Consider the following 27,355-nt stretch of genomic DNA (forward strand, 5'->3'; position numbering starts at 1 on the left):
TTTTGATACACAAACATTCATTATTTGGCATATATTCAGGTTGATCGGGAACATTTTCCCAGTCATCTCAATGGCAAAAAGTGTCCCAGTCAACCTGAATTCACTGGTCATTAATGTTCATAACATGCATGTTCTTCATGGGGTTTTAATTAGGGGCACATTTGGCCTCATGAAATTTTGAAAGAAAAAAAAAAAAATTAAACTATGTCAAAACATATATCACAAATCCTGGAATAAAGATGGGAATATGGCCTTGATTTGCTTTTGATTAATAGATGCTTTGTATAATGTGTGATGGAGTGAACATATGATATTGTGTGAGACGTTTAATGACATTTTGTTTTTGTACAAAAGATGGGCCATGGACTTGCCAACAACAAACTTCAGCTACTGTAGCAGTCCCTTAATATATGGAAATATGACACATAAGAAAGCTATTCTCAGATCAAAAAAATTACATTTTTAGTCTTAAAGATCTTGACATTTTTACCACTCTTTGAATTTTAATGACTTTTTTTATTTACTTAAAACTATTTTTATAACAACAAAATGTTATCTTTTTACAGACAGTGGCCCCCAAATTATTTGCACAAATGCAATCACTAGTTTTTTTGTTTTTTAAAAAATGATTTTCACAAGGATGAAGTTTATTCAACAAAGATTAATTAAATAGATTTTTGTTAAAAAATAAAAAAAAAAAAGGAAAAAAAGACATTTCTAATGTTACAAAAGATTTCTATTTCAATACTGTTCTTCAAACTTGCTGTTCTGTGAATCAACAGGCACTGTATCATGGTTTCCTGTTTTCAGCACTGATAATAGTAGCTAAGAATGTTTCTTGAGCAGCAGATCAGCATATTAGAATGATTTCTGAAGCATCATGTGACACTGAAGACTGGAGTAACAGGAATAAACAGCCATTTAAAATATATTAAAATAGAAAACAAAATCACAATATTACTGTTTTGCCTATTTTTGATCAAATAAATGCAACCTTGGTGCGCCTAAACATAAAGAATTTTATGAATCCTTTTGAAGAGCAATAGGCCTCATATCAAAATGAACAAGAATTTAAGAACAATACCAGAATAGATATAGTCCTCAGAAACATTTCTACAGGTTTATTCAGTTGTTAAAGGCAGTGATGTACTTAATGATAACAACTAATAAAATACAGAGTTTTAAAACATCGCAAAGGAAGAGCACAACGAGCTGAACTTATTGGTAGACGAAGGTTGCTCTGCTGTTACACGAAGTATCTGTCTTTCAGTTACAGATGACTGCACAAATCGTGCATACTAATGAAAACATTATAAACTGTCTCCTAGAAGTAAACAACTGTAGTTTAGACATAAGTCAGCCGCGACGCTGAGAATATAGTTACCTTTATGGAATAATACACTAATGTTTTGAGATACAATGTGAACTAAAATTCTCAGTTGCACGTGTAATCGCGCATGTCTGTGAAACTCATTAATATTCATATATGCTCCGCCTTCGGAAACCGAAAATCTCAGAAACCGAAAATCTCGTAACACCGTTCAGTGCTTGTGTAAGCACCGAGAACAGCTTCATCTCGGCTAGTGCTTCGGGGGTTTGCTGCTGGCTCTTATAAAGGTTAAACATGAGACATAATTCAATTTGAGTACATTAAACGGACAATCTTTGGTCTTATTAATCTATTATTTGTTCCAGAGCAAGTCGAATTGTGCTATGTTTAATTTGATAATAATTACCTTATCCTTTATATAGCATAGCATAGCATATTGGCTACAACTAGACGGGACATATCAGACGAAGACTCTTCTCTGCTTCCTCTTCTTGCTCCCTTTAAATACATACCCTTTATAGACATAGTGTTCTTTGAGTAAAGAAAACGCTTTACAATTTTTTTGTAATTCTTTATTTACCTTTGCATTGCATAGACCAGATGACCAAACTGCGTGCGCACTTCATTCACGAGGTGAGGCGGATTTATGAGGTTTGACTGACAGTTTGAGGATCCAATGGAGTTACAAGGTTTTGTCACAAGCTCTTTAAAATCCTTTTCATTCGTTAAATATTTGTAAAACCCACATACAAGCGTAAAGGGTGACCTATTCACTTTATTTATTTTTTGGCATTTGGTAATTATCCACGGCACACTTGACAATCATCACGGGCACACTAGGTGCTTTACGTTTGACTGAATTGTACAATTGTGTTTATTTGTTGTTCAATAAATATTTTATATAAATATGTCCATTAGTGCGTAATATTGATTGAGTGAAAGTTACATTAATACGCCTATTAGATGGCGGCAACACTTTACAGGTGAATGAGTCAGTCAGTCACAAGAGACTTTTAAATTGAAAGGAACTTTTGCAAAGGAAGGTGTTTTAGGGCTGTGGTGTTAAGGATGTTATGGAAAATTCCCATATATATATATATATATAGTAAGGACTGAGGACAAACCAGACAAATTAATCATTCAGATGATTCTTTCAAAACATAATTCCAGAAACCCAAACTCAGAGAATCTAATATTCGGCTCCAGTCCGTCTACAGGACAACCCCCTTGCTAGGTACTTTTATGACACCCATGCTTCCTGACTGAAGGAGAGGTGACAAACTGAAGCTATTTGTGACAAACCAAATGGTCACCAGAAGAGTCTTTGATCTCCAGAACAAAAAAGACAGAGAGACAATGAAGGCCTGTTTTCTCTGAGTGACCTAACTTTACAGAAAAACCAACAAAGACTGTTTCTATGACTAAAACTGCATTGAATTGCTCCAAATAATTTGAAATGGACTTATCAAACATCTTTCAACTGCATAAATTTTATATAATGTCTACACATGCTACATGTGACCAGTTATGTTTTAGAACACCCACAATTCATGTAAATGTGATAACTTTTGAATGATTGATTGAAAGAGTGCCTTATTTGGAATGAATTTTAATCTCTTTTCCTCCTTTAAATCATGGCTTGAATGAAACCTGCATAAAATGTATCATATTCCATTTAATAAGAAATCATGTCTAAATGGTACTCTCTGCCGAAGCTGGCAATTCCAGAGACCGGAGATAACGCTTATTTTATGATTGGGGGCGGAGAAAAGCCACCTTTTGAAACAAGACTATATCTGATTGGCCAAAACTCCTCTCAGAGGTGGGACAAACACCTAAGTTTAAATAGTCATATCATACCAAGACAAAGAACTAGTCGGAAAGAAGTAAGAAAAAAGTAACCATGGAGTAACAAGTACAACGAAACAAAGACAAGACTAAGCTGAAAAAGAACAGACAAGCAGCTCATTCAAGCCATCCAACTTTCACTCACTTTTCTTTTCTTTTCTTTTACTTTTCTTTTCCGTTGAGAGTCTTGTGTTCTAAGTTTTGCCGCAAAGGTTTAACCAACGACTTTGCCGCTTCAACTTTAACTCCAGCCACGACAAAGAGACTTCCTTTCATTTTGCCAGTACGGTTAAAACGGATTGGTTTTTACCTAACACAATCCGGACCTGAAAAGACCCTGCAACAAATCATCAACTCAGGAAAAAAAACCTTTCTCTCCACGCCGACGAGGAGTTTAAAGTCGACTCAAGCAAGTACCTCCAGATTCTAAAGCTGAACTGGTGCATTAAATTAATGATTCATGGTTCGTTCAGGTCAGGTCTTTGAAGTGCATATTTTGCTAGAAGTCCTGTTCATCATATACTCTCTCTTAAAACTCTTGCTCTCTCATTTCCTTTCTTTCTGCAACGTGTATGAATGTTGTATTTGTGTTAGAATAAATAAAGTCTCTTGTAGTTTTTAAAAGAAAGTTTCTTGTATTATGTGCTTGTAAAATTTAATGTCATAAACTGTCGATCTTGTTACCGAGCTATTAATTAGTGTTTTCACGATAGTTGGATATTCATATCTGTTACAAGAGCTTATTACGTTCCGAGCAGATGAACGCTGGACGATTCAGTTGCTCGGTCGTAAACTAAATGACTCTTTATAATTCCCTATAAATTAATTATTTCATTTGAGTTAATTTTGGTCCTACAATGCCTTATATAAATATATATATATATATATATATATATATATTATTATTATTATAGCATACATGAATTATCCGTAGCAGATTAGCAGATCTATATGGGTGGAGCTGGAGAAAGTGGAGAGTTTCTGAAGCACACTGCGCTGCTAAGACAAATGCTAACTCATGTATTTGAAGATTGCGCACACAAGCTCATTGGCTACTAATACAGCAGGAACCAATCATCTGTGTCCTATAGATAATGATGTGATTATGAGCAGGTTGAGTTAACCCTCAAAAACCGAGATGGCCGCCGGTGGCCAAAAAGAACTATTGTTCTAAAATGTTTAATAACTTTTGAACCGTAAAGATGAGATTCTCTGCTTTCCAGTGATATCGCATTTATCTCATTCTGACATTCAGAGGCTCTGTGGTGAGACTGGTTACGTCATCAAAATCTGCAGCATTGATTCGTTAAGGCAATGCATGTGGTTTGTTGCCAAACAGGAACGATTGTTGATGCCTATGCCCAGATTGGTTCAAACCATCATCATCTCAACCGATAAACAAAGGTTTTGGTCATTTGAACTACGATACTATCATGTTTCTTTGGAAGTATGAATAAGCGCAAAGTGAAAGTATTTGCGTGCGCGTGTATGAAAACAAACACAAAAATTACAGATTTGAATGAGAACACTTATGTTACAAAGCATGACTTTGACATAATATGAAACAAAAATGAGGATAAAACAGTTTCACATCGGATAAGTTATTGCAATTTATGTTTTCAAACGTGTCCCTGCAGTGAACCGGTGCAATCAAATGCGACGCTTTCAGTGAGGAGTACAGCCACAGGACTGCTCTGTTTGGTTGTTATATTATCTAAATACTTATTTTATAGTTTGTGAAGATCATTAACATTAGTAGTTCAGTTGAACTGCTTATTTTTCTCTCTCATTTTGTGTGTATTTTGAGAAAAAACCTTTGCACTTTTTATTTTTATTACACAAGACAATTTTCATAATTGTTTTCATTACTTGCAACACTATTTGTTTTTATTCATGTTCAGATTGAAAATATGTTTCTCTAATAAGTCACTTTTGCTTTAGTGTTCTGTTGTATAACATTTTTTTTTGTATTTATTTTACTCCCTGGTCTTTTTTGGACATACATTATCAATAAATAATACAAAATATATAAAAAGTACACCTGTTTATCCCTAAAGATGATTATTATTGTAGTTTTATCTAGAGTAATATTGTAACAAATGGCTATAACTTGCTTAGAGATTGCTACATTTAGACAAAATTTTATCTGAAAGTTTAAAACATCCAAATATAACTTTTTAAAAGAAAAAAAAAAAATCTAACTTTAGGAGGTTTTGTGTGAGTTTACAGTGAAAAACACTAGTTTTTTGCTGTTTTTTTTTTTTTTTTTTTTTTTTTTTTTTTTTTTTTAATTCTGGGAATTTTATGCATTCTCAGACAAAATAAATGTAAAATTGGCACTTTAAATGAGCTAAACTGAAACTTCAAGTTGTCCTGTTTAAACTGATATATGGCACTTGATGCTGACTGCTAGAATGAGTTAGAAAACCAGAGAAAAGTGCAGGTGAGTCAGGAGCCCCAAAAATGCTCTAGGTCTTTAAAGGTTAAAGGACCTATTAGCCTGCCCATTAGAGTTTCATGTCAGAACTTTGTATTTCTCGGAGTGTTTGGCAGGGTAATGGGTATGACAGTGTAGAGGTCTTGGCGAAATAGATCTGCTACGCTGCTGCTGTTGATTATTGCTGCTGCTGCATTCATGCTGCATACTGCCAATACATACACGACACGCTGTGAGCAAGTAGAAAATGCTGCTGCTGTACAATATAGCGTACATTAATTACCCCCCAACAGAGCAGGTGACATGATATTTGAACAATACAAGCCAAGTGTACTGTATGTCAGAAAATCCCCCGTCATGCAGAAGGCAAGATGACGATTCACTCTCAGCCCCCAGCAGATCTACCGCCAAAACATATGTACTGCTGCTGCTCCGAAGATCCATAGGAACCGTGTGTATGCTAGCTATTTGTGCCTGGCCCATTAGTTTTGAGTATGAGAAATGGGGCATATAAGTTTTTGAATTTAATATTTTCTTTCACATCATTAAATTGTTTAGAGCATAAGAAAAAAATGGAAAAATAACATTTTTGAAAATTTTTATTTTATTCATATTTTATGCTATGTAATCTGTAGTGGACACCAGGACTAAGTTGTTTAAATAATAAACTGACAATAAATTACATGTGTAACGGAGGCCAGCTAGCAGTCGCTGTGCAAGTAAACCTCACTCTTCTGATCTCAAGAGATGCTCTAGCGACTGATGCTAGAGGTTGCAGCCTTTAGCCTCCTTGTTAGAGCGTCCGACTCCCACGCCGGAGTCCCAGGTTCGAGGCCCGTGCAGAGTGGGGCGTGTGGGTCGAGGGGTTACACATGTATAGGTAAAACCAATGGAATTTTTTTTTTATTCACCAATTTTTTTAAAAAAATTTTGAGGTTTCAGGATTTTTTTTAACTAAATTTTGTTTAAAGATGATTCTTAACAATGAATCAATATACCATTTTACTTTATGCAGTATGTGGGCAAAATGGCCATACATTGATTTTCCCATTCAATTCAGTGCATCTATACACTGTATTTAATTTGCATATTAATGTGTTCTTTGAGCAACATGTAATGAAAAAAGAAGTGTAATTGTTACATGTGCCCTCGGTCTGTGTTAACTTGGTTTTATGGACTCCCCATCTAGGAACTAATCACACACTCACACCTGTTTCCCATCAGTGACACTTTATAAGCTGCACTCTAATGTTGCGTTCACACCACCTCGTATTTACCGGAATCTTGAGATGACAACACGTGACGTTATATTCAGAGCTGTTCATGTCCTTGAACTGGGAATTATGCGTTTCCATGGCACCACTCAACGCCTATGAATCTACCGCGGTCAGGTGGTACAGCAGCCACGTGGTACATCTGGGAGCTTTCAGAAAAATCCCATCTTACAAGCTGTAATTACGAGCTCTACGAGGACGTGAGTGCTTTTTACAAGATAGAATCTCGTAACTACTGGAAAATAAATATTACTGGAATTTACGAGGCCGCGTGAACGCACCATAACACACACATTGCTGAGTATTGTCAAAGAGTATAGAATAATTGATAATAATAGAATAATTGAAAATTTTTAGGTAACAGCCACTAGATGGCGCTCCGATAGCGCGGCCGCCATTATGGGGTGAAAAGATTTGATGATCACTAGTGATAGTATTTTATTCTGTGTTGTCATCATTCAGGTTGGATTTTAGCTTTAATGTACTTTTTTTTTTAACAAAGCAGCTGATATTGCCATAGAAACTAGTGGACTGCCGACTCGCTTTCATCACAAAATGGTGGAAACACAGGGCTGCTGCTGGGCGCCGGTGTTGCAATGGAACGTTCTATTAAGTGTCGCTTCTTGTTAGTGTATATTCTTTGGTATTGTTTAGTCGTATGTTATCCTGTTTTCCTGGTTTCCTTGTTCTGCCTTGCCTGTATTTTTTGACCCTGGACTGATTTCTCGTTTTTGATCGTTTGCTGCCTGCCTTGACCATTGCCCTGTGTTTTGGATTACTCTCTTGCCTTGCCTTCTTATTACTGTTTGCTGGTGTTTGACCTACTGCCTGTACGACTACACTCTTATGAATAAAGCCTGCACTTGGATCTCCAACTCCGTTACAGTACAGTAATACATTATAGTAATAATGGGAGTAAAAATTGGCAACATTTTCATAATGATATCTAATAATTAATAGGAATGTTAATATATAATTTCTTTTGCTACTCACTTGTTGTGTCTCCCAAAATGCCTGATAATCATGATTTAATTCCTGGTGTCCTCTACAGAGGTCAAGTATGAAATCAATGCCCTGTTTTGTAACAGTCATATTTTAATTAGAAACCCCATAACATTTTCCTGAGATGTTGATTTATAACAAACAATTTAAAAACTAATCCAATTTAAAAGATAATTATAAAATATTATTTTAATATATGGAATATAATATATGTAAAATATTATTTCTGTATATTTCCATATATATATATATGTGTGTGTGTATAATTTCCATAAGAGTGCTAAATTTGATCACTAAATTAATGTCAGTCATATTTAAAGACCAAAGAGTTGTTGTTGTCATGGTGAAACTTCCAAACATTTGGTATCTCTGCAAAGCCCTGAATGTGCTCTTTACAAGACAGCCAAACTTGTGACATGTATAATTTTAGAGAAATTCACTAAAATATAATGTCCACTACCGAGGACAAGAGTCTATTCCTGTGTCCCCAGGAGGATATGCTTGGTCTTGGCGGACTAGATTTGCCTATGCATTATTCCCCCCAGGCAGATCTAGCCGTTAGACATGTGGGCATCTCGCAATGTAGCCCTATGTGAACTAGTGTACCCCCTTTTTTAAAGGGTGTCCCTGGTGACTTACTAATGTGGTGTTAACTACATTTGTGCCTACATACCAGTGTATGCATGCCACTAAACTAAGTAATTTTGGGCCAGTGGCTTATTAGACTATGTGTGCTTGGGCTACCATGCCGAATGACTTAGCTCTAGTGAACACTATGACTATGTGTGCCTGGGCTACCATGATGGCTTGCTGCTGTATAAAATATGTATCGCTGCTGCTGTATGCTTGTATTTGACTCCTACATCAAGTGCAAGACTGTAAACACTCTTCTAAAACAAATAAGGCATAGTTGATATTTTGTAGATTAAACTAAAAGGTTTGTGTTTAGACATGAATGCCTAGCCCAGTTCCAGAATCCGGAAATTTCCCAGAATTTAGTGAGGGTGCTCTGGGGTCTGAGGATTTTTGGGGCCCTGGAGAAGTTTTGACATGCCCTGACATTTGTGCTTTTTTTAGTTGCTTATAAACACATTAATGGCAAAAGTGTCATTACACTGTACTCAGCACGAACTAGGCTACCATAATATGTGAGCAACAAGTATGTACGTGTTTGTGTTTTTGAAGGAATAACGTTTATGCATGGTTATTGAAAAAACTTAAGAGAAATATAAATACAAAATATGTGTTCACAAGAATTCTGGGTATTGGAGGTTGTAGACTAGAGTTTTTACTTCAAAATGATGTAAAAATTATCCTGCCTACTTATTCATATAAAAAAATATATTGATTTAAATTTTGTAAGACACTCTTTGTTAAGACACACAGTATGCATGGAGGCGTGAATCTTCATGAATAATGCTGTGATTCACACCTGAGAAGACAAAGACCCACATAATGACCTGCATAATGAGCCCTTTCAGCCAGGTAGGCTATGTGAAAAAACCCTCTTATAACAGGATCATATCAGCTGTTGTATTAATGTTAATATAATGTCCACTCTTGAGAGAAAACATGATTTTTTTTTTGTGATCTCATGCATGTACGTATTATTGCACATCATATGAGGAAAATTTTGAATAGGCCTATTATAGTTTAAATTACAGTACCAGTCAAAAGATTGGACACATTACTATTATAATGTTTTTATAATGTTTTATAATTATAATGTTTTCTCATGCTCATCATGCTGTATATCAAAAACACAGAAAAAACAGCAACTCTGTGAAATATTATTAAATTTAAAATAATGGTTTTCTATTTTAATATACTTTAAAATATAATGTATTTCTGTGATGCAAAGCGTCTGAACATACATGTTACCTCTATAGCATTTCATATAGGCTTTTAGTTTAAAAGCATGCACATTTGGAGAAATATTGATGGATTCTCATATGTTTATGTCAATTTTCTATATAGAGGAGTAATATTTATTCAGTATATTTATTGTTATAACTATAAGCGCTGGATACTCTCTTTTCAATTCATACTTGCAGCCGGAGGGCACTCTTTGCACATTTAGTCCACAAATGACTTGAAGAACAGGCATACCATGTGACATTCCAGGAACTAACAGAGGCTTTCAGATTGCTATAACCATGGCTATAACATGCAGATAGACACTTTTGAAGATAATGTATACATGTCTGAATAGCACTCGCTCTGTGGGCGTGGCCGCATTAGCAAATAATGAGCTGACTCGAAAATGACTTGAATCTCTCTCTTTTCATTCAGATTACATAAAAAGAGAATATTTGTTTTCGATTTGACTTACATGATTTAAAACCTGACATTTCAACGTTTCCTTAGACATAAGTCTCATTTTTTTTGTGATTAGTATTCACTAAGTTACAGTTAATTTTCTGAGAACTATCAGATTGGACTTCGTTCAGAGGGAGACGACAGATTACGCATCATGTTAGGGTGTACTCACACTAGGTGCTCAGAACCGTGTCCGAGCGCATTTGACCCTCAAAGCCTGGTTCGTTTGACAAGTGTGAGCTTTCCGTTCCGTGCCCTGGCGTGGTTCATTTAGCCGGCCCTGGCCCACTTGGAAGAGGTGGGCCAGAGCGCGGTTCGTATGCAGTGCGAGCGCAAATCATGGAACAGCTACTACTTTTGTGTGCGCTACTGTCATCATTATGACAGCAAACATCTTTATTACTACTCTGATAGTACATTCATCAATTCATGTAATTAATTCGAGTGTATTTAGATTTATAACTGGTCTGATTCTCACCTTATTGATGAACAGAAATTGTAGTTTGCGAGTAAAGCTGCAAATTCCTCCATTAACGTCAGCTGCTGTAATAATCCTCTGATACATGCAAGTGAAAATCGCTGCGCAGCATAAATGATTATGGCAGTATCTGTGCATTTCTTCCTGTTTTCTTCCATTCAAAAAGTTGCATCGTATATGACGTAAGCGTGCTTCGGCTTGGAACATTAAGAGCAATGTCAGTGCGGGCCACCAGGGGAGGGGGGGACAATCGCGCTCGGTTCAAGGCAACCATGCCAAGTAGGAGTACACCCTTAGTTTTCTTTATTTTGCAAAAAAGCACAACATTTTGTTTTTACTCTGAGTGTACACAAATAAAAGAAGATATTTCACAGATTAAAATGGAGTATAACACTTAAAGGGTTAGTTCACCCAAAAATGAAAATTATGTCATTAATTACTTACCCTCATGCCGTTTTACACCCATAAGACCTTCGTTGATCTTCGGAACACAAATTAAGATATTTTTGTTTAAATCCGATGGCTCCGTGAGGCCTACATAGGGAGCAATGACATTTCCTCTCTCAAGATCCATAAAGGTACTAAAAACATATTTAAATCAGTTCATGTGAGTACAGTGGTTCAATATTAATATTATAAAGCAACGAGAATATTTTTGGTGTGCCAAAAAAAAAAAAAAAAAAAAAACAAATTATTTAGTGATGGCCGATTTCAAAAGATTCGGAGCATAATGAATCAGCGTGTCGAATCCACAGTTCGGAGCGCCAAAGTCACGTGATTTCAGCAGTTTGGCGGTTTGACACGCGATCCGAATCATGAATTTGCGTTTCGAAGATTAAAGAAGGTCTTAGGGTCTGGAACGGCATAAGCGTGAGTAATAAATGACATTATTTTCATTTTTGGATGAACTAACCCTTTAATTGTATGTGCAAAATTGACAGAGTATTTTGAGTCTCTTTCATACTGATAAGAAAAAAAGCAAGGTGGTATCGCCGGCACGACCGCCGGCTCCAGGGGGTTAATACAGATGCTGTGTAAGCAACGTCTCCACCATAGGAATAGCAATATACTGTGAAACATTTAGATTTACGAGTCATTAATTGAATGATATTTCAATAGAAACTCCAAATATTTTGAATCAATATTTCTATATCTTTTGTCTGAGTTGCATGCTAATGCATTACTATGGCATATTATATCTTTGTCTCATGCAATGGTTTTGTCAATCGATTATTGGTTATTGTTTGCCCCGCCTTCTCCATCAAAGACGCGGGTTGCCAGCTTGAAGACACGCAACAAGAGGGAGCGCAATTGACAATGAAAGCTGAGGAGACTTACACACTGTAAGCTGATAAGTTGATTTATCTGTGTTTTAATATGCTGTCACTCAGAGATTTTTAGATGGGTGCAGAATCTGGTAGAATCTGCGATTCTCTGACCCAGTTTGTTTGCTGGTTTCCATGGCTGCAATACGTGGTGTTTTCCACCAACTGGCAACTATAGCCCCTTTAAAGGATATCATTGGTAGAGCAGCCAAAGCGTTAGATATCCCTATGCTGGTAAATCTGTCTAACCCTTTCTCAAGATTTGAAGAGGAGGCATAGACTCAGCCTGGTCCAGTTAAAGTCCCATTTCTTACAGTATCTGCGAGAGTTCAGTCGTAAGGATCAAGATGAGGGGGAATTGTTCACTGGATTGGATGAGATTATGCAAGTTTCCTCTGTGATGTCTGTAATTATGAAAGAGGCAGCAGGAAAATCAATTTCATCTTTTTTGGTGGAAAGGCGTCACTTGTGGTTGTCACAATCAAGACTCCAGCAGAAGGATTGTGATTGTCTCTCTAGACTGCCTGTCGAGCCATCTGCCATGTTCGGACCAGCTGTCTCCGTATGCTACAGCAGGCCCAAGAGGCCCGCCATTATGCTAAGTAGTTATTGTGCAGACTTGGTCAGCATAGAAGCTTCAGACCAAGACAGATCCCTGGGACTCCACTGAGACTGATCTGGGGAATCCCTAGGCTGAGTCTGAGGTCTCAGCTGGAGGCAGCTTGAAGGAGAAAGTCTCAACAATATAAAAAGAGAGATGGTGGAAGGGGCCAGGAGCGCCCACCACCTCACTCCTGTAGGTGTACTGGCATCAGGCTGCCCCAGCTCCCCATCAGCAAGGGTCGCAGCATGGGCAGCTCTGAAGCCAAGCCCCTGGGTCTTTTTGACTATGACTCAGGGGTACTGGTTGCAATTTTTCAGTGTACCTTCTGTGACAAGAGTTCCTCCACGGCCAAAAGACATTGCCCACAGAATCTCTCTGTGTTGTAGGTCTGAGATAATTGGACTCATCAAAAAAGGGGCCATCAGGGAGGTGGAAAATCAAACTGGGTTTTTCTCACGTTATTTTCTCATACCCAAACAAGGTGGGGATCTACGCCCAATCTTCAACCTCAGGGGTCTAAACAAGTATCTTCGACCCCTGAAATGCAAAATGCTCACAGTTCCAAGGGTATGACGAGCAATAAACAATGGCGACTGGCTTGCCACTTTAGACCTCAAAGACGTCTACTTTCAGATACCAATCTGGAAGGGTCATTGGCAGTTTCTGAGGTTACAGTTCGAAGACAGGACCTACGAGTTCAGAGTCCTCCCTGTCGGCATTGCCTTGGCCCCTCGGACATTCACAAGGTTGACCAGACACATCAGTGGCCTCAGGGCCAACTTTATGCATTTCCCTCATTCAGCCTCCTTCCACCTCTTCTTCAGAGAATGAAGGGAGAGAAGGTGAGACTAATTCTGGTGGCCCCGAACTGGTCTCCGATGGTATGGTTCTCAGACATTCCACCCCTCCTTCACGGGACACCATGGGAACTCCCAATCAGGAGGGATCTACTATTCCAGGCACATGGCTAATTATTCCATTCCTTCCCTCAGGGTCTCAAGCCATGGGCGTGGCCCCTGAGAGGGCTGGGTTAATTGCTATAGGACTATCAGACAGAATGGTTAAGACACTGGAAGAAGCTCGTGCTCCCTCAACAAGGGCTGCCTATTCATTTAGGTGGGGTATGTTTCAATCTTGGTGTGAGGGACACAATATAAATCCTTCCACATCTACAGCCTGTGATATCTTACAGTTTCTGCAGGAACAATCCACTCTAAGAGGTATTGTGGCTGCAATTAAGGCTTCTCGAGTGGGGAATTACAAATTATAAGAGAGCTGTGATAGCCTGATTTCTCAATTCCTCAAAGAGGTACAGATGCACAGCAAGCAGTACTAGGGTTATTGAACCTCAGTGGGACTTAGATCGAGTCTTAAGGGTACTTCAGAAACCCCCATTTGAGCCCCTTGAATCAGCAGACCTAAAATGGCTGTCCTTAAAGCCTTACTCCTGGCAATAACCTCTGCCAAAAGGATCGGGGAACTCCATGCACTATCAGTGCATGAAAGCTGCTGTAGATTTATGCCAGAGGGTGCAGGAGTTATATTGCGACCCAACCCAGATTTCTGCCTAAAGTGCTGTCTGATTTACACCTGAACCAGTCCGTCGAACTTCACACACTCTGTCTTTCGCAAGAAGACGAGGAGATGGAAAGAAGAAAGTCACTAATTTGCCCGGTGTCAATATATATACAGCGGACTAAAGCAATTAGACGAATGGATCAGATGTTTGTATGCTTTAAACTAGAGTGTCAAGGCAAGCCACTATCGAAAGCAAGGCTTCTTACATTGGGTTGTAGAAGCAATCCAGAAGGCCTACAAGGAAACTGACGGACCATCATTACCAGGACTGAGGGCACACTCGACTCGAAGTGTTGCCACCTCATGGGCTTTGTGGCGGGGGGCCTCTTTAAAGAAGATCTGTGAGGCAGCCACTAGTCTTCTCCATCCACTTTTACTAAGTTTTATAGACTGAATTTTGCAGCTAGCCCCTCCTTTGGGGAGTTGGTGCTGGGAGCAACTAGAAAGGAACATGTTATCTAAACTGGTCTGCAGGTCCAGATGAATAGTCATTCTTGCTTTAACAAGGTTAGATGAGTAAGGCATCTGCCCTCCATTCCTGAATAATTCAGGGGAGGTGAGCCTTTGGTAGCGTCTGGTGCCTGTCTCAAGTTTGTAAATATATAAATATTATAAATAGTTCATTTATCACTGCACCGTCCCTTTGCAGGGTGTCTTACAGAGTTTCCCATACATATGTAATGGAGAGATAGTCTCGATACAATAGAGAACGTTTGGTTACAATGTAACATTTGTTTTCTGAGGGAAGAGAATATCTCTCCACCTTGAGGCTGCTCTGGGACATGTTCCAATCAAAGGATGACAATGAATGCATGCCACTATGAGTGTTTTATAGGGCACTAATTAGGGTATGACCGGCACAGCCGGTTTCCACATCACCAGATATGGAGAATCAAATTCCCATACATATGTAATGGAGAGGTTCACTCAGAGAACAAAGGTTACATCATAACCAAACGTTCATTATTAGTTAACATTAGTTACCTACATTAGTTAACATTAACTAACAAACATTATTGTAAAGTATTACCATAAAATGTAACTTTAATTTTCACTGTAACAACTACAATGTATTTTTGTATATTAACGTCTCTACTGACACTGCATCATCTTAATTTCATCATCTTAATTTCCCATTACACAGGGAATACAAACACTGAACTCTGTATGCAAACCTGCAATGATTAATAAGTTTAACTGTCTCCAGACTTTTTGTACTGTGTTGAAAATGTTTAGGCCAATTTACTGAGACCCGCGTCTGACATGCGTGGAAAAAAGATATCAACTCACAAGCATGTTTTATTAATCATTTGCTAGTTGTACCATGAGGACATTTTATTAGGCAAATTCACCCCTGCATTTTAATTACACTTTCGTAGTTAAATTGTGGCTACCTTTTAGCCTACTTATTAGTTTTTTTTTTTTCTTCATTTTTCAAACCATAGCGAATTAATAAGCTACAGCGTTCTCACGTTTTAACAACAAAAGTAATGATTTAATAAAAAGTGATCATTAATTTCTTTGTTTACAAAGGAATAATTAAATAAAAAGTGATTAAAAACAATTTCTTAATTCATGGACACTTTTTCTGCATGTTATGCACAGAGCTCTGTGTTGCATGGGAATAAATGTGTCAATGTCATGTGTGACCTGCTGAAATACATCAAAGAATTATTAAATGTAGTTTCAAGTGTTTTATTTTTAAAAAATGTGGTCACACTGTGAAGTTACAAACGTTATTTAAATTCACTCTAAGTGATTGGGAATGACTGGAGAGAAAACAGAAATTCCATGTGCCGAACTGAAGCAGTTAAGGAAAGTCACGAAGAGCATCGTCGGAAACAGCCGAACTCATGGGCGAATGTGTATTAGGTGCGCTGGTGATTAGTGCACGTTGAACGCCAAACACAGGAAGAAAAGTTTAACAAAGAGCTTGTTCTGAAAGGTTAATGCCACGACAAGTGTCTAATTGCACAATGTCTCCTCCAAGGAAAAAATTGCATAACTGAAAATTTATGAGTGAATGAGGATGACACATGGATGCACATCAGTGATTAATCAACCAGAGACAATGCTGGTAATCAACCTAATTTGTACTTTGCTACTGAAATGGCAAACTGCTGTCTCAAGTCACTTATCTAACTTCAAACTAAGTTAATCTGTTGGAAAGCTGCTCAAATAAATTGTGAAATTGAATGGAATGGATGTGTATGGAAATCAACACATTGCAAACCAACTAAGACTGTAACAAGTTTATTGAAGATTTAAAGTGAAGGACATTTTTGAGTTGATCCTTGTGTCTCCGTGGTTAACTGACCTCTTTTTTGAGTTAGAGGCAGAACTGATATGGAAAATCTGAAAAATAACTCAATAGCTAACAGCCACAGTTTGTAAACTACTTGATGATCTGCATAACACCAGTGGTCTTCACATTCATGGCAGTTTAGAATGGCCAAACTCAGATGGTGTGTCAGTGGAGGAGGAAGTTGAAACCAAGAGGGAAGTGTTGCTGGTGGAGAGTCAAGTGGATGGGTTAAAAATTACTGAAGAAGGAGTGGGAAAATCTAGTTGAGCAGCTTAAAAAAAGAAAGGACTGTTGCAAAAATCAGTTTTAGTAGTAGTAGTTTTAGTTAACTTCCTCAGCAGAGAAGCTCACAGGCTAGTGGAAGAGGAGCTCAAAGAAGAGTTAAAAAAAAACTTTCATTCACTGCAAGGAGGGTTTTCAAGACTAATGATGATTATAGAATTGGACTTCTTGCCGACTTGGAGGTTGATGAGAGCAAAGATGAGGAAGCAGTACTTTCAGTGCAACAGAATGCTGACATTGGTAAGACTGCAAGAGAGTGTGACATTAAGTTCAATGAAGTTAAAAATTGTCCCAGAAAATCTTTGGTCAAGACATGGTCTGCATGAAGTTACTGGTGCAATCTCTGCAGCGGAGAAGACGTGCGATTGAGTAGCAAGCATGGCTTCACAGCAGTGAGTATGAAAATGATAAAGTGCAAATTGACTTTCTCACAAAACTAAAAAAAAAAAAAAAGAGGCAATAAGCCATCAAGCTGGGAGAAATGAACCCCTGGTGACAAATGGAAAGTCTTGGAGGGATGCGTGGAAAACAGCAATGACCTTGAAGCAAGGAAAGGCGAGTTTGCTAGAGCGCGGAGAGCCACTGAAGATGCATTATATATATAGTTCTTATACCCCAGTATAAGAACAATGCCAAATGCAATGCCATTTATAGCTCAAGCCGCACCAGTTGAGCCTCTGCAGATCATCATTAACTTGTCTGTCCCAGAGGGGAGACCAAGTCTGAGCATGAAGGCAAAGTCACCATCAGAGAAGGGAAAAAGGGAAGCAGACTAACTGTGGAACAAGAAGAATTCCTCTCTGAACTTTTTCCTGAGATGGCGGAAAAGTGTATGAAAACATTTACCAACAGAGCTATGATGGAAAGATCCAAAGAAGGGAAATTATGACTGTTGGAGGAAAACAGGCTTCAAGAGCTTCCAGTCATTATGATGCTCATAGAGGTGATGACCAATGCAGAACAAAATTGACTCTAATTGACCTGGCATCTGATACAAACTACATAACTCATGAAGCTGCTTTTAGGCTTGGATTGAAAGGTGAAGAAATCAACCTGGGGTGCGTTTCCCAAAAGCATCGTTAGCCAACTAACATTGCAAGTTCCGTCGTTACTTACATAGTTCAACAATTTGGTGTTTCCCGAAACCATAGTTCAAAGGAACATTCGCAAACTGCATCTCAAACTAGTGTGGTTGGAACGACAGCTCTCGAGCTGTGGTTAGAAGCATAGTTTCCTGTTTTTATGACATGTGGACTTAATAAATCGTTATCTTGAGCAAAATAAGCAAGCTGACATTAAGTACAATGTATATATTTTATTTCGAATATATACAAATGTCATTTATATATTTTAGTTTGTCAAGTGATTTAAAGCACCGTTTTTGAAGAGTGCGCATGTGCATATGTGCTCTAGTATGTCAGAACAAGCATTTGATTTAATCTGGAAATAAAGCAAAATAACTGAGGAAAATGAGAATTAGTCCTCTAATGCCATGTCTGTAATTTATAGCAGAAATTCTAGCATTAATTCGATCTCAAATGGATTAGTAATGTAGGGAATAGTGAATGAGGGTATAGGGGGCGATTTCGAACACAGCATAAGAGGTTGCACATGTTGTGGGCATCTTAATCCAAGGACATCTTCTGTTCATAGTTGTTGATGGGGCATTCTTTGTGAGTTTTCTGGTTTTGTCATTGTTATCACTGAATTGAATGCATTTTGCATAGTGAAAATTGATGTTTGATATTGATTGGAACAGCATGTTTCAGCAAGTATTCATGTGACATTGCTTAACATTCTTGATAACTTTTTTGCTTGTCAATTGTATTCACATGTAATTTGATGCCAATTTATTGGTATATGTATTTATATTTTCAGTTTCACACCATTCATACAGTAAACATTCTCAACATCACTTCGTGGTTCCGGAAGTTATTGTGTGATGGAGTTTAACTTGCTGGATAATTGAATGTGGACTCAATGAGGCCAGTACAATATAACATACACGTAAATCACACACATAGGTAAAAATGAGCAATGATAGAGTTGAACCGGAAGTGGGACAGGAAATGGAGCTATGGGAAAAAGTCAAAAATAATCTGGAAAAGACCATCAGTTTTCTCAGTAATAAAGCACCTTTGCTAACAAAGTTGGTTCACAAATTAGTACTAAATTGCTGTTTAGTGTTCAAATGTATGATGCTTGCAAAATGCCTTTAGGTCGAGGAGCATCAGGTTTGCAGGCTGAGGAGAAATCCTTGATGATTCAGTCTGAAGTTGTAGTCAATATCTTCTGCGTTGGATGAAGAAATATGAAACAACTTAAGCTGTTAATTTGACTCTTAGTGGGGAAAGCGTTCTTTCTCTCTCTCATAGTGCACATGGATGGGTTGCAGGCCTAGGCCTACAGGCCGTGGCCTGCTGAGGCCACACAACCGGAGATTCCTTGAGTCTGTCCAAGAAGCAAGAGAGAGAGGCGGAGTTGTGTGTCTCGTCTTAAGGTCTGGGAGGAGCCACACCTCTTCAGGTGGACCTGACCAATGAGCAAAGTGAAATTTCTGTAGGAAAGTCTGGTTATATTTTTCAATTATCCTGAATATATTTTAAAACAATCTAATTAAATCTTGGGCACAAAACATGTAGCCAGTAAGAAAAGAAAACCTGAAAAAAAAAAATATATATATATATTAGTCAAACCAAAAATTATTCAGAAATTTTTATATATTTGTACTAGTGGGTGCAGGACACTATAGTTCACTTATGTAAGTGAGGATAGCAAAAGTAAACTGTGACATATTATACCCAAAGATTCTTCATACAGTGGACTACCAGAAAAATTGATAAAAATTTGGAACCAAAAAATATTCAGACACTTTGACCTGACCATGTTTTGATGTTATCTGACATAATTAAGAGTTTAACTCTGAGATCTTGTCATTTTATTACCATTTTTTTAAACTATTCAACCATAATGATTAAACTGTTTTAATGAATGAAATGTTCAAGGTGTCTGAATACAACTTGGTTTGACTGATATATAAATATATATGAGACCAGAGTATAGATTCCCAAAGTCTAGCTGACTTTATTGTGTTTTGACTACAGTGGGTAGTTCACAACCATGCATGTCACTTCTGCAGGCTGCATACTACTCTGTCACTCTTTTCATAGATTTTGCTGGCTCTGAAACACTTGCTTGGTATTTCTCCTGCTCTTTGTCTAGCAAAAAATAAAAAAATAACTCATCACTTAATGAAAGCTTATAAATGAAGGCCTGATAGTTTCAGGGGCCTTGTCACAGGTCTATCGATTTTTAAATTCTGTGTTACTTTTGCTATATTTTCACACTTAAAACAATGATTTGGTAATCCTCTTGTACCACTGTCCTCTTTTGTGCTAAGAAATAAGTCTCCTGACAGTTCTCTCCCAAGTGCTTCCATTGCTGTCAGCATTAAGTCTGAGAATGATTCAGTGGGCTATATAACACTTAATTTTTAAGAAATTACTTCTCTTTAAATATTTTGGTTCATACTTACCTTTTAATAAAAAATTGCCTTAAACTTACACCATTTTTATTTTATTTAGCTCTATTTAGTAAATATATATATATATAGGACCGATAGTAGGTAATAAAGTCGAATATGTGAGAGAGTCAGCTATAATATCATTGCATTCCATATTGGTCAGTGTTAGTGGAGCTCAGCTTAGCCTGACAGTTATCCTGCCCTGGACCAGGTTAGTTTCCCAGCATAAGTTGCCAGAGTAACTGAGTTTGAACTAATTTAAGTTTGTTTTATGAAACAGAATTCGCTGACAAATAAGTTTGTTTTATGAAACAGCCCTCTGGGCTGTGAGTGTAAATTTCAATTTACAAATACAAATATTAATACAACAAGTTCTCACATTCAAATCAGCAACCTCTCAAGTTTTGCTACTGATTTACCTGATTTACAACCTCTGAGTTTTGCTTTAGTGTCTCTTTAAATTCAAATAGTTCTTTACGTTCTTTAAGTGGCGAAGTTCATAAGCTGTCAGACCCTCCTGAAGACTGGTGACCTCCCTCAGTTGGTCCACTCTGTCAGGGTCCTTGCATCTGTCCTGGGTCTTCTCACGCTGAGTGGGTTGGTTCTCTGTGGAACTCTGTGACTTGCAGCGTTCATTCATTCATTTACATACTGTTGGAAGCCCGTATGAGCATGGGCTAAGGATAAGATAAAGCTCTTTATGGCTCAGGCTGGGTGTCGAGTGTCCCCTTGTGCTGCCGATCTCGCTGTTCCTTGCTCTGCAGTTGCAGGTCATTGGCTGCTTTTGGCTGAAGGATGTCCATCACACTGTTCTGCTGGGTCTCCAGGGGGTTCTGGATGGCAGGGCTGTATATCCTAGGCGAACTGGCACGCTTGGGGGAATAAGGGAGAGAGAGATGGCAAGGCAAATGCAAGTTCATACAGAACGGCTATGTGGGCCGTGTAAGGTGTGAACAGCTGATGTGGGGGAAGCTAGGATGAGACTTAGTGTTGGTGAACAATTCTAAGGGGTTTCAGTATCTTTGTTTGACGGCTGTAAGCTGCATCTACTGATGACTGGGCTGGTATATGTCATTAACCCTCTGGAGTCGGGAAACGCACCGGCGCGTTTTGCAGGATTTTTTTCACATTGCAGCAAAATAGACTTAAAATACTCAATTTTTTTGTCATAGAGACAGAAGTAATAATGTAATGACTGCTCTGAGAAGCAAAGGCTGAGTTTAATTAAAGGGTAATCCACAATCATCATCAAAAGCCAGGCAAGGGTCAAAACACAGGTAGGCAGTCCAAACAAACAGACACAACAAGGCAGGGAACACAGGTAAAAGAGTAATCCAGAAACAGGCAAAAATCCAAAACCAAGATACATGAAACCAGGGAGAAGCTCAGAGATGCAGTACAAACAGTAAAACAAGACCTAGCGGTGAATGACTGAAAGAACCAGGTTTATATAGACAGGCACTAACAAGTAATGAACAACAGCTGAATGTAATCATGGCTGATGAGTCTGGGCAGTGGGTTGTGGGAAATTGAGTCCATAAAGAGGCAGTAGTCCTGGGTGGAGTGCCCTCTTGTGGCTATCAAGGGCACTCAAGCTGGTGTTCATGACAAATATATCAATTGAAACTATAGAATCAACATAAAGATCATTTATAAAGGTTTTAAGATGACAAAACACAATCACTTACACATATTTGAGAATCAGAATATCATATAGTTGATGACATGGTAAGCAAGTTTGTGAATATTTTAAATAAAAAAGGAAAAACAAAATAACAGCGATCCATCTGTCATACAGTGTTATTGTGGCTGCGTTCAGCGCACTTGACACGCATGACACTTCGCCATGGAAACAATAAGGGCAAACGTTCTAAAATAATGGTCGCCTTAAAAAAACTCACTCTGGGGGGTCAGTTTAAACTCACGCTTGAAAGGGTTAATAACCTATAACTCATTATACCTCATTAAGGAAGGAATAAATTATTAATAAATTATTAAAATATTACCTCATTAAGGGAGGAATACAGTTGAAATAATAAAAAATGACCACACACACAAATGGTTTAAACCAGTGATGGGTGCCTTTTGAGGCACGCTCTGTGAAGCTTTGGAACCCGTGCAAATCATTTGTCTTTGCGAAGCGTGTATCAAACTGCTAAAGTCATGTGATTTCAGTAAACGAGGCTTCGTGCTGCATCATAGCTGTTTCAAAATGGAAATTTCAATGGTTTGTCTCTAAGTCTCATGAACCACTGTCTACATATGATTTGTATATAAAATGTGTATCACATTTAAATGACGCATTTGATAAAGAGAAGAGACATATTTAAAATTCTCTTATTTGTGTGATTAGCCCAGCTTTCATAAAACGAGCCCTATAGTTTACTGAAATATCACGTCTTAAAGTCCCCGTGAACCGGAAGTTGCAAACGACTTTTCTCCAGTGTTGTGACGTATTTCCAAGTGAAACAGAATATTGAATAGAGGGCAGAGTTTTACTTCAGCGCTCCTCCTCTCCATCTCTCGCTCATAGCAGACGAACGGTTGCAGAGGAGTGGTTTACGAATTTTCAACCCAAGCCGTCAAACTGACGTTATCAGAGAAGGAATGCTATTCCAGACCGGAAGTAACTTTTCAGATTTTGATTAAAGATTACCGCGACAAACAATTTTTTTTCTGTGTAATAACTTGCACGGATTAATTGTTTACCACAAGACTAGTAATATGCACTAACAAAGTAAATAGGGTCGATTTTGATTTCATGCCGACTTTAACAGAAACCTTGTTTAAGGATATTAAATTATTCGTTGATTGCCTTTGATTGATTAAAACTTCAGTAAAACATTTGCGACTGGTTTATTAAAGAGGTCTCATTGAGTTATGCCAAGTTTACACTGCAGGACTTTAAACGTTGGCAGATCGCTGTGTTGTTCAGACTACATGATTTGAAGTCTTGAAGTCGTTGTGGTGTTCACACTACGTGACACTACCTAAATGATCTGCAACAGGAGTTTACACACTACACAAGCTGACAACAACTCTGTCACCCAACAACTTTATTTGAAAAATGGACATTGGGAAGAAATTAGATTAAATTTTGAATTAAATTTAAAATAACATTATATTAAAAGTTTAAAATATACTGTCTGATCTCCCAGAGTTAAGGCGACCGTTATTTTCCCTTTATTGTTTCCATGATGAAGCGTCATGCTCGTCACGTGACACAGCACGGCCAGCTGGCCACAATGCATGACAGATGTATCGCTTTTCTCACCATGTCATCAACTATCTGATATTCCGATTCTCAAATATGTGCAAGAGTGTTTTGTCATTTAAAAACCTATGTAATGACCTTGATCTTAATATATAACATTTGTCCTGAAATACATGTGGCCGGTGAACTGGGAGAACAATAGAGTGAGTGAGCTTTATAGTTGCTTACACAATGTGTTTCTGATATGAATAAACGTCTGCAAATTATATTTGAATAGATTGGTATTGCTGCTTCCATAGACATCAGTGTATATTTCATTGGCTGTTGCGTCGCGACACGTGACACCACAGGATATCGAGTTGCTCCAGATATTTAGCATGCTAGATATTTGTCTGGCATCTGCGAGGTGTCAACGACGCGTCAACGAGCCTTTTTGATTCGTCGTTGAGTAGTTCACACAAAAGATTGGCGAGCGCCGATCACTCGCTGATTTATCACAGCCTGACCTGTTAGCGAGCTCGTTAACTTGCAAATCGGGCTTAAAATCCTTTAGTGTAAACTTGGCATTAGAAGCGGTTTCTATTTTTCTGCGACGTTGCGGCTGGAACAACAACATAAAGTATGATAATGATAATCTCAGATGTTTATGTGTTTTATTTAATGTTAAAAGCATCTAATGTGAGTTTGAATATCATTTATATGTGCCTTTTATAGCCATACTGAAAGCAACAATGCACAATTTACCTCAGCTCTTCTAAATAAAAGTAAACAAGGAAATTCAAACTGAACTCATTATGAACTGACAAGTGAATTATATGACAAAAATGTTTCAGTATCTCAGTATATGTTTTTATAATGTTAAAATGGTGTACTGCTCATGAATTTGATTCAAATTGCCACTCGAAATCCATCTAGTAAACTGATCTGTTTTGGTCTGCCTCTTTGTTACACTTGACGTGAGTGACAGCGGAGCACCGCAAATGAGGAAGAGAGGGGAGAGAAGTGATCTAAATCTTTCGCTAATCTCTGGCCTGATTGGTGAATAGTGTTTTGTTTTACACTGTGTGAGTGTGACCAATAAATTTGATATACCATCTTGGATTGTTGTAAAATAAATAAGTGAACATGTGAATGCAGCGTGATCTGAATACAGGGAAATACATGCAAGATTTGTCGTCATTTAAGGTGCTTTCACACTTGGTTCAATTGCCTGAACCGAACCCAAGTTCAATTGCTCCCCCCTCCCCCTGCCTCCACTGGACTGTATTCACATTATATTATTTAGGTCCAACCCGTGGTTCGTTTGCGTCATCAAACAGACGCGAAAGTGTGTGGAGAGAAATTAAAACCTAATAATTTAGACAGAAGAATTCTGTGGTTTACGGTGTCAAAGGCCTTCCTGAGGTCAAGAAACACAGCCCCGACACATCCATACCAAATATATCCTTTGCTCTGGATTGTTTAAGAGATGTAATTGTTCTTCTGACGTGTAATTCAGAGACTGCCCTTAAAGTAAGGGCTTGTTCCACTGTATTAACTTTAATAGACTTCTGTATACTTAGGAGAGAAACTTTATGCAATTGTGACTACCAAGTCAACAAAGTAATAATTAAGTGCTTCGGCTACAACGGCTAGATTGTTAGTCAGCTTCCCATTTACCATTAATTCAATTGATGACCTATCTTTTCTTTTGTCTCCTTTTAAGTAGTTCAACTGATTCCATATTGTTTTAAAATTACCTCTTGCCTCTTCAATTATTCTCAGGAAAAAATCAGCCTTTGCTTTTCTCAAGTTCTTTACCACCATATTCCGTAGCGTAACGAAATGTTGTCTATCATGACTTAACTTTGATCTATTTGCAGTTTTTAAAGCAAGATCCCATTTTTTTTTCATTAGTTCTAAAATATCTGAATTCATCCAGGGGACAGTATGTTTTTTTATTTTTAGGATTAATTTTACAACTGAAATCTTTAATAGTGCTCTCTAATTTTTTGGAGAATATTCGACTATCATCCTCCTGATCTTTTCCAGTTAATAAATCATCCCATTTAATCTGATGGATTGCCCTTCTGAATTCCTTCTAAATTCAGCGTGTCTGTTCACTTTTCAGAGCACCATCAGTCAAAACCATCCTACTTGAGGAATGCCCTAATAAATATAGTCAACAAACATGTAAATAAGAATAAATAAATTATCAAACTGTGTGCGCGTGCGAGGCGCCGGCGCGATCACTAATTTCTGTAATAGATCCAGATGAGTGCGAAGCATGCTGGGAACTAAAAATCCACTGCCCAGTTTTAGTTTATTCAACACAAATGGATGAAGTAAACTTCTGTTTGACATATTTAAGTGGATTTTACACAATTAAATTAGGACAGAATATTCAGTAATTGTGTGGTTTTAACTCAATTTAATGAAGTTCATTTAACAAGCAGCAGAAATCATCTTTACAGTGTAGATTAAAAGATGGGACAGATTGATAATTCCTGATTGTGATGTGTTTTATCTCCATCAGATTCCCATTGGCTCACTCTGGATTTGAACACAGTGAATGAACACCTTCGTCTGTCTGAGGGGAACACACTGATTACTTACACTGACACAGTCCAGTCGTATCCTGATCATCCAGACAGATTTGATCATGTGTTGTATCCTCAGGTGTTGTGTAGAGAGAGTGTGAGTGATCAACGCAGTTACTGGGAGATTGAGTGGAGTGGACGTGTGTGTATATCAGTGTCATATAAGAGCATTAGCAGGAAGGGACAGGGTAAAGAGTGTTGGTTTGGACGTAATGATCAGTCCTGGTGTTTGATCTGCTCTTCCTCCAGTTACTCATTCTGGCACAATCACATAGAAACTGAACTCCCTGTAGAGTCCATCAGCAGTAGAATAGGAGTGTATGTGGATCACAGTGCAGGAATTCTGTACTTCTACAACATATACAGAAACACAATGAGCCTCATCCACACAGTCCAGACCACATTCACTCAACCGCTCTATCCTGGGTTTAGGGTTTATTATAAATCATCAGTGAAACTGTGTTGATGAATCAGAACTGTAGAGAGATCCTACCCATAATGCTTTGGGCTCATGATGAATCGGTGACAGTGAGATGATATAGAGTCTCTTCATTACATTAATACTGTCACTGAAATATCATGTCAGAATAAATATGTGTGTGTGTGTGTGTGTGATAAATCCTCATCAGTCAAATCAGTGTGTGTGTATGTGTGAGTGAGTCATGATAAGTGATGGTGTGTGTGTCTTCTTTTCTTAGCCTCTAGTACTTGTGCTGATGGAAATCAGTTTTTATTGTAGTGTCACATCAATCTCTATTATTACTGTCAAAATTTCCTTTCAGTTGAATAGCTCCTTTCACAAACATGATTTATGAAGAACATGTCACTGTCATAATTCATGTGATTTTCTCTATTGTTTGTGCTCAAATAATAAAACACAGTGAGATCAGATTGTAATTGATGATGAATATTTGAAATGTCTGAATGCTGAATGAATCATCAGCTGCATGTGAATATAATCCATACCTTCAGGAGAGTTTAATTTAATTTGACATTTAATAACAATACCTTAATTACTAAAAACACATGATCTGATTGTCAGTTATGTTTTTGTTATTCACAGACTTTTAGTATGTTTTCATGAGTTTCTTGTTTCCTTTGTTCAGTTTTCCTGCTTCTCATTAGTTTTCATTGATTTTAGCTGTTTGATTAATTAGTCTTTGTGTTCCTACTTAAGTTGTTCCTCACATTCATTCTCTGTTCAGTCATGTTCACGTTCAGTGTGTTTCTCTGCCCTGTTTTGGATTAAACTTCATA

General features: G+C 37.8%; 1 protein-coding gene across 2 annotated transcripts in view; it reads left to right on the top strand.

The window, feature by feature from the left end:
* The window catches only part of LOC127508755 (NACHT, LRR and PYD domains-containing protein 3-like), a 168,586-nt gene extending 141,263 nt beyond the window's left edge, over nucleotides 1-27,323 (top strand). For both annotated transcript variants that reach the window (XM_051887105.1, XM_051887106.1), the window contains one exon: nucleotides 26,035-27,323. In XM_051887105.1, the coding sequence (XP_051743065.1) occupies nucleotides 26,035-26,564 (530 nt within the window). In that variant the 3' untranslated portion in view covers nucleotides 26,565-27,323. The remainder of the gene's footprint in view (nucleotides 1-26,034) is intronic.
* Nucleotides 27,324-27,355: the final 32 nt, after the last annotated feature.

Source organism: Ctenopharyngodon idella, chromosome 3, assembly GCF_019924925.1.
Source record: "Ctenopharyngodon idella isolate HZGC_01 chromosome 3, HZGC01, whole genome shotgun sequence".
NCBI lineage: Eukaryota > Metazoa > Chordata > Actinopteri > Cypriniformes > Xenocyprididae > Ctenopharyngodon > Ctenopharyngodon idella.